The following is a 14,071-nucleotide window of genomic DNA, read 5'->3' as shown; positions in this document are numbered from 1 at the left end:
GTAAAACTAGTGATTGCATATTAACTATTGTCAAAGTATTTAGACATCCACTTTTAAATACACCTTGAGATAAATAATCAAAATTACTCAAACTAAAAAACTAAATGTTAATATAAACTAGTTTGGGTTACAAATTTGGCACCTTTAGCTAGTCACCAAAATTTCCTGAACTTACGACCTGTGTATTCTCATAAAAGGCAATAATGTTTCGTCTAAAATATAGTATCTTCATTAAATTGACTTTTTTAAAGGGTAAGAATAACTAAATTGTGAAATAGTAAAGAAGTTTACTTTTTGAGGTTTATGTCTGCTCTAATGTATTTCTATTTGTCTGGTTTTGTTTGAAGCTCTGCTTGAGGAACTTGTTAATACTGGACGTTTGCGAGGCACTGTGGTCGGTGGGAGACAGGACAAGGCAGTGTTTGTCCCTGACATTTACTCCAAAACACAGAGTTCATGGGTGGATTCCTTTTTCAGGCAGAATGGCTATCTAGGTAATTTTTTTTTTCTTTAAAACTAGACTTTCTTGCTAGTATTAACTACATTCTTACAAAGTATTGTATTACCACTGGGGATACACATATACTTCACTGTTGGCCAGCAAAGTATAGCAGTTCTCTTCAGGTATGAAAGTCATCACCCTGCAGGTTTTTGTGTGTCTCAGCACTGAGTTTAATTCCATAGTTATTGAACAGTTTTAATGTAGGAAGCCCACAAGCTCTTACTGATTGTTACCAGCCTTCCAGAGATATGATACTACAACTTCAAGTACTTTTTATGAATATAAAGAACGTAATATTATGTCTTACATTTTATGAGTTGCCCAGTTTTTCAATTATATAGTCTTAGAAATATTTTATTGGCAATCAACTTCAGTGTTCATTTTTATTAGTTATCCAATACTTCAGAAACATGATGTGATTCTGAATTCCATCTCTGAGGTTCTTATTTGGATAAAGTAGATTGACTGAATTTAGTCATTACAATCAGCAAGTATATATGGAGCACACTTACTTTGATCAATTTCATAACCCAACTCAAAACACTAAGTGGTTTAGTTCCTTTCTCAGTAATAAACCTCATTAGTGTTCAGACAGTTTAAATGTGTGCTAGAATAATGGGCTCTGCTTATGTTTTCTTGAGTTTCCATAAAGTACTTTTCAATTTCTTCAGCTATGTACTTGTATTAGAACTTCATTATCATTAATTTCTTTAATATGATTGGGACAGAGAAAGAACAGTAGACATCTCCAATAACTTTAATGGCTACAAACTTAAGTTTTAATCATTTACTTTTGTTGTACATGCTAAACTTTTACTAGTTTAAATTATGCTGGAGAATTAGTCCTAAACTTTCTGATGAAACATTTGAAAAATAAATTCCATTCCTTTACTTAACTGTAATCAAAATAAATTCCAGTTTTTGTTTCTTAAATTATTCCACTCTCGTTTTACCTGCATTTCTACTTTTATTGCTTCATAGTTCTCATGTTTTCCTTTGACCTTTCAATCCTTTCAATTGAAGAGGGAGTGACACATCTGAGATTGAGGAAGTACTTGATCCAATTTTTCTACAAATGTGTTTAGTAATAAAAATTCAGGAAGTTCACATAACCAGGGAATAAGCTGTTGTACATCTCTATGCTTTATTCTTTAAAAAAATTAGAATGCAGTGGATTCACAAATAGGTTTTGGCAAAACAGCATTTTCTGATATTTCTAAAATGTGTGAATGGTTGATAATTCTTTCTAATTTGGTGATGCCATTTCTAGAATTTGATGCTTTGTCCAGACTTGGAATCCCAGATGCTGTGAGCTATATAAAGAAAAGATACAAGGCTACACCACTCTTGTTTCTGAAAGCAGCTTGTGTCGGTCAAGGACTTGTGGACCAGGTGGAAGCATCAGTAGAGGAAGCCATCAGCTCCGGAACATGGGTTGATATTGCAGTATGTTTTATGTTTTTGTCTTCATTTTTCTGCAAACCAATAACTGACACTTCACTAGTGTACAGACATTTTAAGAATCACAATACATAAAGGCAGTCTTAGCTGTTAGAGCCAAATTCTAGCAGTTATAGTAAGAAAAACAATCTTACTTGTTTTAAACTTAAAGACTTTCTAGTTTTTAAAGTAGAGTGAGTGACCTTTTATATATGGGTAGTCACAATCCAGATTTCTATAACTCTCAAAAATAAGCAAACAATATAATACTCATATCAGTCCTGCCATATGTAAATTGATGAGCCCCCTCACAATCTTATCCAAGTGTTTGCAGATAAGTGGCATCAGGCGCTATGTAGCATTTGTTCATCCCTTGTCCATTAATCTCTGCTACTGTATTAACACAGGCTGCTCTAGAACTGATAGTGTCCACTTCACTGTTCAGTACCGACCTGCCTTTATTCCAAAAAGATAAGTGTAGATGAAGAGAAAGAAACAAAAGGCCAATCCATTACTTATTAGTAGGGGCTCAGACTCTCTTCACAAAGCAGAAAATGCCTTTTTTAGGTACACAGGGATGCCAGATATATAAGTGTTTATTTATTCATTCAAGAAACTTTATTAAAGAACCTTTTGTGTACCAGGTCCCATTTTACTTTCTGGGAATGTGGGGTCCAGACAAGTTTCCTACTCTCACTGTGGGGCAGATAGTTAATGAAAATGTTAATTTCAGAGAGTAGAAAGAACTAAGCAGAAATACATTTTGGAAGTAGAATCGCCAGGACTTGACAGTGGACTGTTTGACTTTGTGAGAGGAGCTGAGTGTGACTTGTAGCTTTGGTGGCCTGATCCACTAGGTACCATTAGCTGACAAGGGGGAACAATGGGGAAGAATAGATGGACGCTGGGCATCTGGAGGAAGGCAGCTGCAATCGGTGTCTTTTTGGACATGTTAAATTTGAGATGTCTATTAGGCACGTAAGTGGGGGTGTTAGGGGAGTAGTAGGATATGTGATTCCAGAGCTTAGAGTGACGATGAAGGCAGAAATACGGTCTGGGAGGTTATCAGCATATAGAGAGTTCCGGAAGCCATGGGACTTCATGAAATCCCTGAGGGAGAGCATTTATACAACATAGTGTATCTGTATTATAACTGCATTTATACTTTATTTTCATCTTGTTGGTAATTCTAGCCTCTGCTGCCCAGTTCTTTATCCGTGGAAGATGCTGCAATGCTGCTCCAACAGGTGATGAGAGCATTCGGCAAACAGCCTTCAGCTGTGGTCTTCAGTGACACTGTTGTAGTCAGTGAAAAGTTTGTAAATGACTGCACAGAACTGTTCAGTGAGCTGATGCACCAAAAAGCTGAAAAGGTATGCCGTACTTCCTTTCACCCACTGATGTTAACAGCGTTTCCACATTAGAACCATCAGATGTCGTCTGAAGATGGGGTAAGCAGTACACCCAAAAATGAATACTGTGTTTCATGCATCATTTTCCTGCAATGCATCATTACTACTTAATTTCCTCTCCTGGATTTGTTGTTCCCCATCCCCGTCAGGACATGTAAGGTAGAACTTATGTTACTGATTTTATAAATTGAAATCATATAAATGAAATTACACACTTCACAATTAAGTCACCCAAGGATATTAATCCAACGTTAAAATCCACAAAAACAGTATCTGTGGATTATATGCAAAAATATACAGTATACTTATCAATCAGTACACAGTGTATTTACTAAATCTAGCACAGCCTCAATTTTCGTTATCTGAAATGTACAAATAGGATTACTTACTGAAGAAAGAACTTGTTTGTTACTATCAAAATTGATTAGTTCTCAGATAGACGTAGAGGTCATGCCAGGTCTGTTTAATGAGTGTTCAATGTATGTTTTCAGTTAGCAGCACAATCTACTTATAAAGCCTGCTCACAAACAGGTAGAACAATGCCATTTACCTTAGTTATTAGATTGTTCATAAATTCCTGAGGGCCTACTAAGTATGTAAATAAGTTGTAATTATCTATATTCCCTTTATAATTTTTAAGAGTCTAAAAAAATAAGATAGTTCTCTACATTTGGCCTGCTACGTAGCAGGGAGGAGTAAAAAGTGTGCAGGATTGATAACAATAAACCTGAGTTCTAATCACACCTTGTTTACTCTGTTTGACTTTGGACAAACAGACCCCAGAGTCCTCAGAGCAAGGATAGCAATGTTACTCTCAAAAAGACAAATGCAAATAAAGGAGGGATGTATATAAAATGTCTAGTACGTGTTAGCTACCAGTTACTAAATGGCTGCTGCATGATTATTTTTATTTGTGACTTCTTACTAAACTAAAAACTTAACATGGTCACCAATTTTTTTTACCTTGTACTCTCCCTCCAACCAGAAAAATAAATTCAGAAAAAAAAAAAAGATTCTGTTGTTTGAACCATCAACATTCTAAACATTTTTCTTTGGAAGACCAAAAAAAAATAACCATTTTTAACATGAAAATATACTTTTGTCACTACAGATGTAGAACCTTTTCCCATGATAAAGAACAAGTTTCTGAACTGGAAATAGTGCATTGTTCTTAGCATATGTTTTTACAAAGCAGAGATCAAGAATGAGTCCAGAAGGAAAAGAAAAGTTGATGTGACTAAGTGTGCAGCTCACATACGGGCATTATGGTGAGGTGGGAGGTGGGGATTTCATTGTCTTTCTCGTAATCTCATGTATCCACGTGGCACTGGACTTGGGAGTCTCCAACAGAAAGGGAGGAAGGGCCACCAGCCCTTGACACCAGCCAGTGACAGCCGAAGGGCACCGCATCCAGTGCTGTGTGATCGGTTGTCCAGTGACCAGATAGGATTTCTGATGGCGTTTAGCCAAGAATAGCAAGGGAAGAAACTGATTTTTTGGTAAGGAGAAACAATTTCATGGTGTCAACTGTGAGACAAAGCTCTATAGTTCTTAGCAATGAAACCAGAAAAAGAATAATTAGAAGGTGAGTATATAAATAACTTGCATTTTAAGCTTTTTGTAATGCTGGATATTTTGCCTACCAAGAAAAGCATGTTTTATTTCAGGAAATGAAAAATAATCTCGTTCACTTAATCACTGAAGAAGATCTGAAACAAGTCTCCGTTTTAGAAGGTGTTAATACAAGTAAAAAGGATAAAAAAGATGAGCGAAGGCGGAAAGCAACAGGTACTAAGTTACTATTAACAAAGATTCAACGATGAGCGTTTTTCTAGCTGCGGTGAACTTTGCATTTAAGCTCTTGGAAAGACCTTTTACTTGGTTGATTCACCCTTAACTGCTAATAGTAATCAAATCTTTTACTAGTGAATTAAATTTGATTATGAAAATAGAAATATTGATGATTACTTATTCTGTGTTACTTTGTGAGAACTAAGATAATTTCGTGACCTCACCCACCTCCTTTCTTTCTCCCTCTCATAGTGTTCAGCTCAGGAGCCTTTTTTTAATTCTCAAATTTGTATTCACCTCAGGACCTTTGCACTAGCTGTTCTGGAGTGTTCTTTCCTGAACTTTGAGTAATTGGGTCTTTCTTGTCACTCAGAGCTCAGCTTTAAATGTCAGTGTCTCAGAGAGGCCTCAGAGAGACATAACCACTTGCCATCGTATTATCCCTCCCAGTTTTTTGCATCGCTTTTATCACTGTGATGTGTCTTATGGTGTGGGAACCTTGTCCATCTCATTTATTGTTGTTTCCGTAGTAATTAGAGCATTCCTTTGCATATGTTAGGAACTCTCTAAATGCTAACTAACAAATGAATTTCCCAAGAAGATACTCTTTTTTTAATCTATTTTCTCCATTTAGAGTCACTAGAAATTTTTCTAGGTAGCACTGGTATAATAGTAACTTGCATTTAGAAATTAACATGTATTTTCCATACTTTTTATAGTAGAAACAGTTTTACTAGTAGTTTATCAGGGTTATCCAACATATTTTCATTAATAAATATAACTATATTGACCATGTTTCTCAAAATTAATTGTTTTGCTGTGAGAATTGACCCCTATTTCTTTGACATTGTTTCTTTCCTCTTCAAAAACGTTTTTATACAAAATCTTTCAGTACTGGCCTTTTGAAATTTCTCTCTGTTCTTCTGGAAAACAATAGAGTAAATTACTCCAGTAACTCACAGTAGTATACTGTGAGCTGTGCATATTTTAAAATATTATTTGAAAATGTATTTATAAATTCACATTAATCACAATTGGTTGCACTTATGCCAGTATAAATAGTCTGTTTTATGTCCTTCTAAAAATTCAGGGTCGCCTGGTGTTTTGTTCTCATCAATAGTACTATTTCACTGTGATAGTTTAAGTATAGTGTGTGGAATAGTGTTACACAGGAAAGCCTTTGCCATGGGAAACTTGTTGCCAAATGTAAAAAATACATTCAGTTTAGACTTGTGCTTTTGAAAATTGTATTTTTCTATCATAAAAGTAAAGGGAAATGAATTTGAAACTTACAGGATATGAAATCTAAGAGAATTCTACTTAGAATTTAGTTTATATGTCATTGTCTTTTATTGAAGAAAATGAATCTTTTATGAAGAAATACATTTTCTGTCTTTCAATCCCATTATCAGATATTCACATTTGTTGAATAGCTACGTTAAATGTAAATATCTAAGAGCAGAAAAGTGCCTCAATAACATTTTTAAATTAATAACATGTTTTAATTATTTCATAATTTATATATTTGTTTTAGTCTTCATTCAGCCAGTACAGGATTGCTAACTGTATAGCTCTGCTTAACCGACTTAATATTCGTGGTCAACATTTATTGAGCACCTATGTCCAGCACCGTTTTAGCCCCAAGGATACAAATGTTACTGAGACATGCTCCCTGCTCTCAAGAAGTCCTTTGCCTTGTTGGGTGATGGGAGTCTACGCATGTCTCCTATGAACGGGTAATAGCTTTTAAACCAAGAAGTAATAAAACCAAGTGTAATAAAACTTACGAAATAACATAATAGGGGTTATTAAAGAGGCTGTGGTAACAGAGATGGGCAAATGAAGCCACATTTCAGTATGGGAAAGGAAAGAAGGTTAAAAACATGTTTTTGGCCAAGAAAAAGTCCAACAAAGCTATAGAAAAGTGTCATTAGAAAAGAAGGAAGAGGCTGCATTTAGAGCAGGTAGGCTTTCTGACTGATCTGCTGAAATTTCATATTTTGTTACTTATTAAATTTTTGAAGTTACAAAGCTTTTGTTTTAATAGAGAAACTAGAACTTTAAAAAGCAGCTGAAAGTTTAATTATTTGGTTTTTATTTTCCTGCTGTGAAGTAGTTATATACAGCCACGCAGTGCCATTGTTTTCTCACCTGGGTCACTTAGTCAGGCAGTCCTAACTGATGTCGTTTTCCACCAGAGGGCAGTGGAAGTGTGAGAGGAGGAGGCGGTGGCAACGCCAGGGAGCACAGAATCAAAAAAGCCAGGAAGAAAGGAAGAAAAGACGACGAGAGCGATGAGGAGTCGCCTCTCACTGGTGTGCAGCCTTATTTTACTCTCCCTTTGTATGCGCGCGACTTTTTGAACATATTTTCTTAAGATACATGCAGTTAGGTACATGTGCCTACGCAGGAAGTCCTTGCTTTGCACAGTTTCCGTGGATACAGGTTTAGTTAAATGACATCAGTCCCCCAACGATAAAGTTCACATTTCCGTTACCAGGGTATATGGACTGTGAGCAATTCATACAGTAAAGACGTGCCTGCTCGCTCCTCGGTCTGCAAATCAGCACATAATTAGCAGATGAGCATCATGATCTATGACAATGGCATCACTTACTTCAAAAGTTTGTCGGTGACGGATCATTGTGCATCTCTTACTCACTTTATGCACACACAACAGAGCGTGCAGTTGTGTTGCCTTCTTGATTCCGTGTGCCATTTTACGAAGTAGATAATCAGAAGGGAACTGGTCAGCAAAGATGAAAGCGCAGCAAAGAAATCACAAGTGATGACGCTGGAAATAAAACGTGTATCAAGAATAAATGGGATTCTAGAAAAAAATGGCTGACTGTGGAATGTTGACCTTGCCGCTGTTGAAGAGACTCTTGTAGCTGGGGAGCCAGAGAGACGTGGTAAAGGCACACTTACTGACGTCAATGAGGAAAGTGGTTGTGGCGAAAAGGGTGGAAGTGTCTTAGAGGACATGAAGTTGGCAGAAAACACTTCTTCAGAGGCATGGTTCACGGTGTTGAAAGGGCAAAGGGTAAAATGTTGGAAGCCGATCCAGAGTAAACGGAGTGTGACAGCTCGCCAAAGCACAGGGAGGATGGGAGGGCAAGCACTGCCAGGCTGTGCTCGAGTCGTTTTACAAAGAAAGAGAACATTTCATCCTCAGTGTTTCTGATGAGCTAAGTGACAGTGTACTCACTTACAAATATTAGTTTTAGTTTTCATTTCCCTATACATTTATAACCAAGATTAAGAGGTGACAGAGAAATCGCAAGTCTTTCCATTGTTTATTAAGAACAATGGGCATAGTTTCAGCTTGCACAGTCATTTTTATGGTCTCCCAGTGCCATGCAAAACAAGTTACAATATTCTATGAAAAGTAGATTTCTGCCATATAAGTAAGAAACATTGATTTTAGACACGTTTAATTTTTATGGTAATGTCTAATTGGTTCTAAGAGGGACAATTGAGTTTATCACTTTTTCTAGACTTGGTAGTGTTTGGTATGGTTAAGTTAGCGAGAAACATCTTACTTTGTTTTTCAAAATACAATTATGATTTTTTTGTTCCTGTTTTTAAAAATTATTGAAACAGATACCCTCTACCTTCTCTTCCCCAGTAAAAAGAAAAAAAAAAACTCGAGATGATAAATGCAGCTTTTTTTTCCTAACTCTTCCGCACAGTTCATTGTGCATGAGCTAGAGCTGGAAGATGTAGGTATGAAATGACGTGACTTTGGCTCTTGTACTACTTCCTGGAACAGCGTAATTAAGATCTGTCTTAAAAGTATTCTAAGATAGGTAAAAATAGTTATTGTTCTCATTGTGCGTAAAACAATATTAGTCAAAGGAAAAGTACCTTCATAGACACTGCTTGCCCTACCCTTATCTTAAATATTAGTAAGACTATCCTGTGTGGGTTTTAATTTGCCACTGACAAATGGATTTTCCTATTCCCCAGATATACTAGGAGTGGGAGTGAAGGGGCATTTAACAAAAATACTTCTTTAAATATCTGTAGCCTAAAGGAATTGTTAAATGAGGCATGTGATACTCCTTTTGTGCACAGATTATGGAAAGGGGTTCTAAAAGTAGTAAAACCATTCTACCTAAAAAAAAAAATGTAATGTAATTTCAGTGCTTCTGACAAAGGGCTGTGTTGTAATCTCTGAAGTGGTGGATGTAATTAGATTCTCAGCTAAAATGCAGAATCTACTCAGTGTGAAAGATTGCTAAAAGGAAATACAATTTAGTAACTTGGAAAATGAATGCAGGAACTAAAAAAATCAAGCTATTTGGTGTGAAAGATCAGGAATGGATAGCAGATCTTAAAAGTAAGGATAGAACTTGTCTATTCTAAAACGGTCATCTCAACTACTTAGATCTTGATGCATAGTGAAAGTTGATTTTTGAACTGTTTAATTTTTATTTCTAAAGTTTCAGTTTTAGAGTCAGTAACCTAATTTAGCTGTAAATAATCACTTTTATACTTTTATAATTAAGAATGGAAATACTGTTAGCTTTCTTTATCTGTAACCTATATTTTTCCAGGTTAGTCAGTTGGCATGACATTTCCACAATTAAGAATTATTTTCATTACAGTAGCTGCATACAGATTTTCATGGGTACAGAATTACTTTTGTGAGAGCAAAATTTAATTAATTATGGGTATAAAATTAAGGGCTTTTTTAAATCTCTGACTTTCCAAAACAATAATTTTTAGCTTAGTCTGCTGAAGTTGTAGCTCACATGATTATAAAGACTTCCTGAAGATCTTATGTAAATTTTAAGTATGGTTTGATTTTTAGTAAATACTCATTTTTATAAAGAAAGATATTCTGCTCAGTGTCCATTATTTAACAAAGAGAATTGTCCTTACCTAAAAGATTTGTTTCCATCCACTTGACTGTTTTGATTTGGATCTGTTTACACCATCCAAGTTAGATGAGGTGGAAAATCATCTTTTATTCTTTTCTGATTGACTATAGAAAACAGTCATTAAATAAAATCAGAAAATTATTACTCGCTCTATTTCTAAAATTTTTTTCATTAGTTATTTCTATTCAACAGTGGTAATTTTGGTAACATAAAAGTCAATATCAAAATCTTTATGATAGGCAAATCAATTAAGTTACCATCTTACTAAATATGTTAATGGAACCTTATTTACTTTCAGTTGCTTATTTGTTTTTTTTTTCCCATTGCTCATTTCTGTTATAGTAAAGAAGAAGCCAGAGATCACTTTTATGTTCCAGGATGAGATTGAAGATTTTTTAAGAAAACATGTGCAAGATGCCCCTGAGGAGTTTATTTCTGAACTTGCCGAGTACTTAATAAAGCAAGTATTAAAATGCATTTTTTCTATTTTATGATAGAAATTCAATGTTATTAAGTAAAATTTAACCAAGATCATAGAAAATATGTATCTTAGGTATTTTCTTTTCAAAGCTTAGAATTTAATCTGGTTACCAAATTCCAGGTTTCATTTACATTCAGAGGCAGGTCCATTCAACAAACATTTACGTGCTTCAGGCGAAGCAGTATGAGAAATAAAAGGCAAAAATGTGGAGGCGTCTTTGTTCACTGACCTCCCGGTGCTCGCTGGGAGAAAGACACCTGCCCTGATCACTGGCCGGCCTCTTCCAGAGTGTGGATGGTTAACATCTAAAAGGAAGAGTTCATTTTCTGTCTGGACCTGACAGAGAGTAAACTGTACACTTTCAGGGAGGCATAGCACACTGCCCTCAGAGAGAATGAAATGAGGCAGCACCTTGTAAATGAGCCAGGCTAAATCCGTTTTTATACAGAAGTAAAAGAAATTGTGTATAATGTGACTCTCACCAACATGATCTCCCTTCAAGTTAGTCCCAGTGGGCAAACTTCTATAAATGCAATCCAGGAGCCCAGGGCATCTGAGTTATTAAGTTTAGAAATATAGCTCTTGTAGTGAGAGTTTTTAAAAATGTAAGTGTGTATGTATTGTGCATGAATATATTACATAATCCTGTTTTTCATATGTAACAAGATAAAATAATTCCTACTAATCATTTGCCGTTACTTTTTAAAATAATCTGTTCTGGGTTGTTGACCATACAGAGGTTTGTTTAAATACATTATCTTTTATAATACTTCAGAAACTGAGAATTTATTATTCCAAAGGAAGGGGAACAGATTTTTGGTCTATTCTACAAATTAATCTTAAAAAGCTGCTTTGAATTAAAGGTTCTGTTGTTGTTATCCTTTAGTGCAGTAACTATGAGTACTTTAGAACTGAGAAAAGTAAGGCATTTAAGTTATAATTCCTGCAATTAGATGACAAATTCTTGTGAACTCTTCTCCCAATTAATCTGTTAAAAAAAAAAGCTTTTCTTAAGCCTAGTTTCCATAGAAGCAAAATTTCTAATCTACATAAGGTTAGTACATTTTAATAAACTAAATATATTTATCTTGTCCACAGACCTCTTAATAAAACTTACCTTGAGGTGGTTCGTTCCGTATTCATGTCTTCAACCTCTTCTGCCTCTGGAACCGGCAGAAAGCGCACAATCAAGGACTTGCAAGAAGAGGTTTCAAACCTATACAACAATATTCGGTTATTTGAAAAAGGGATAAAGTTCTTTACAGGTATACTTGACACTATTTTTATGTCAATTTCCATAATTGTTCTTGGATATCCATCTTAAGAAGACCATTTTCTTTTTCCAGATGATACACAGGTCGCTCTTACCAAACACTTGCTGAAGACAGTGTGTACTGATATCACCAACCTCATTTTCAACTTCTTAGCTTCAGACTTAATGATGGCAGCGGATGATCCTGCAACCATTACAAGTGAAGTACGTGAGTGGTTTTCTTGCCATTCTTGGTGTGTTTTGTTTTGAAATGTGCTCATGTTTTAGTTTCTCGCATCTGAAAGAGGCTAAAAGGACAATAAAATATAGGAAAGTGTTTTCAGAAAAACACCTGTAAGATTTTTAGTTCAGGTTTCGTACAGTGTGCATGTATATAGCTGCTAGCAGGATTGGTAATATAACCAGACTGTTAAACGATGCTCGATTACTTTGGAATCAAGTTTTATTTTTTCCTAAGTATCATTGTATCAGGTTCCTTTTTTCTGCTGAGTTGCCAGTCTCTCAACAACGTTCTGCCAGATACCATAGCTTTGCAGTCACAGCCTTCAGTAACACCATCTCATTTCAATATTCAGACTCATTCTAGTTCATGTTTAAAAATTCTAATCTCGAACTGAATTCAAAACTCGTCCCTTCCCTTGCAGTGTAACATAGAGCTATTGCTCCAGGTTGCCTAGAGGAGCAAAGGTGTGGTCTGTCCCTAGGACTCCACCTGCACCTCCTCCTCTCCCTCATCCTTCTAGAGCCACTTGAAGTTGGAGATTTTTAAAAAATGAAGGAGGCAAAGTGCCCTCATGTGTGTCTATATCACTAGCTTTGATTTAGGCCAAACCAAATCAGTGTAACGCCTATGGCCCCTTGTGATGCAGCTATTCCCACATGGGTGGCAGTCTGGGGGGATATTTCAGCACCATGTGACTCCCTCCCGTAGCAAGGCCCTCCTCCCCCTCAATCTCCAAACAGAGGACATTTCTCTCTCCGTCCTACCCCAGCAGGGTGCTGTTCCTCTTTCCTTCCTCAGCTTGGCAGACACTCCCCAGCTGCCTGGACAGCTCCATGCATCCCACCCTGCACCAGCCTCTGCAGTGGGAAATACAGGGGATCCTGTCCCATGCCTTTCAAGGGCCACAGAAGGATTGGTGTGGTCGCCTAAGGCTTCTAAGACACACTGTGACCTTCAGGGCCTACTGGCCACGCCATCCCAGTAGGCCTCCTCTAGAGATTTCGCACTAGAAGGAGCCCTCAGACTCTGGTCAAGAGTGCATCAAACCTCACGAGTCATGTCTGTGTGGAGAGAGGTGCTGGAAAGGTTCCACACGCCAGATAGCACCACGAGCACCCGTCCGCAGAGCCCGTCCCCGGGCTTAGAGGCATCCTTGGGCTCTGTGAGTAGGGCCTCCCTCACCGGGTCAGGGGGAACAGGGGGTGACCTCTGACCCCAGTCTCTTTTCCCCACACTTGAGTGTTGCGCTCACCCCTGCCGTTCTTGCTCTGACATGCACTCTCTCCCCCCGCCACTCTGTCTCTGTCTCTGTCTCTCCCTTTCTCTCTCATCCTCTCATCTTCCTCTTATACAGCTGGAGCCTATTGGCCAGCATTCTGGTTTTAGAAGGTTTTTAGTGTATTATTATCCCTGATTTGAAACCTAAAATGCAAGAACAAGATAAACTCCACTCAGCATTCTGTTAAAGCAAAACATGTGTTTTTTCTGTTTTTGTTTTGTTTGATCTTATATCCACCAAATGTCAAAGGCACAATCCCAAAAGAATTTTTTTTCCCCCATAGGTAAGAAAAAAAATTTTAAGTAAATTACCAGAAGAAACTAAAGTAGCCCTCACAAAACTCCATAGCTCTCTGAATGAAAAGGTAAGGAAAGTTTGATTCTGTTTAGATTTGAGAGCTAGAATTTGTGATCTTTGAGGATACTTTTATTAGAATAATTGTACACTATCTGAAACTAGTCTTCTGCATTCAGATACCTCTTTGGGAGCTGAATGGGGAGACCATGCTGGGGTGTTTTACCTTCTTTAGACCTAAATCACAATTTCAAATTTAATGGCAAAATGACATTTTTAAAAGTTATATTTAGAGTGTAAAATTATGGAACAGTACCAAATGGCTGTATTTCTTTAGCCAACCTAATTACAGTAGTAAGTCACAGTATTAAATACCTTTTCAGAGTGTAGAAGACTTCCTTTCTTGTCTGGATTCTGCAGCAGAAGCTTGTGATATTATGGTGAAAAGAGGAGATAAGAAAAGGGAAAGGTAACATTGCATTAACATGTA

General features: G+C 36.7%; 1 protein-coding gene across 1 annotated transcript in view; it reads left to right on the top strand.

The window, feature by feature from the left end:
- Positions 1-14,071, top strand: part of UFL1 (UFM1 specific ligase 1) — a 32,467-nt gene that overhangs the window by 15,460 nt on the left and 2,936 nt on the right. Inside the window, exons 8-17 of the mRNA XM_017681399.3 lie at positions 348-494; positions 1,773-1,948; positions 3,136-3,315; positions 5,022-5,142; positions 7,344-7,460; positions 10,374-10,491; positions 11,611-11,777; positions 11,859-11,989; positions 13,571-13,651; positions 13,965-14,050. Coding sequence (XP_017536888.3) covers positions 348-494; positions 1,773-1,948; positions 3,136-3,315; positions 5,022-5,142; positions 7,344-7,460; positions 10,374-10,491; positions 11,611-11,777; positions 11,859-11,989; positions 13,571-13,651; positions 13,965-14,050 — 1,324 coding nt within the window. The remainder of the gene's footprint in view (positions 1-347; positions 495-1,772; positions 1,949-3,135; positions 3,316-5,021; positions 5,143-7,343; positions 7,461-10,373; positions 10,492-11,610; positions 11,778-11,858; positions 11,990-13,570; positions 13,652-13,964; positions 14,051-14,071) is intronic.

Source organism: Manis javanica, chromosome 13 (genome assembly GCF_040802235.1).
Source record: "Manis javanica isolate MJ-LG chromosome 13, MJ_LKY, whole genome shotgun sequence".
NCBI classification, from domain to species: Eukaryota; Metazoa; Chordata; class Mammalia; order Pholidota; family Manidae; genus Manis; species Manis javanica.
This window is presented reverse-complemented; position numbering and strand designations above follow the sequence as displayed.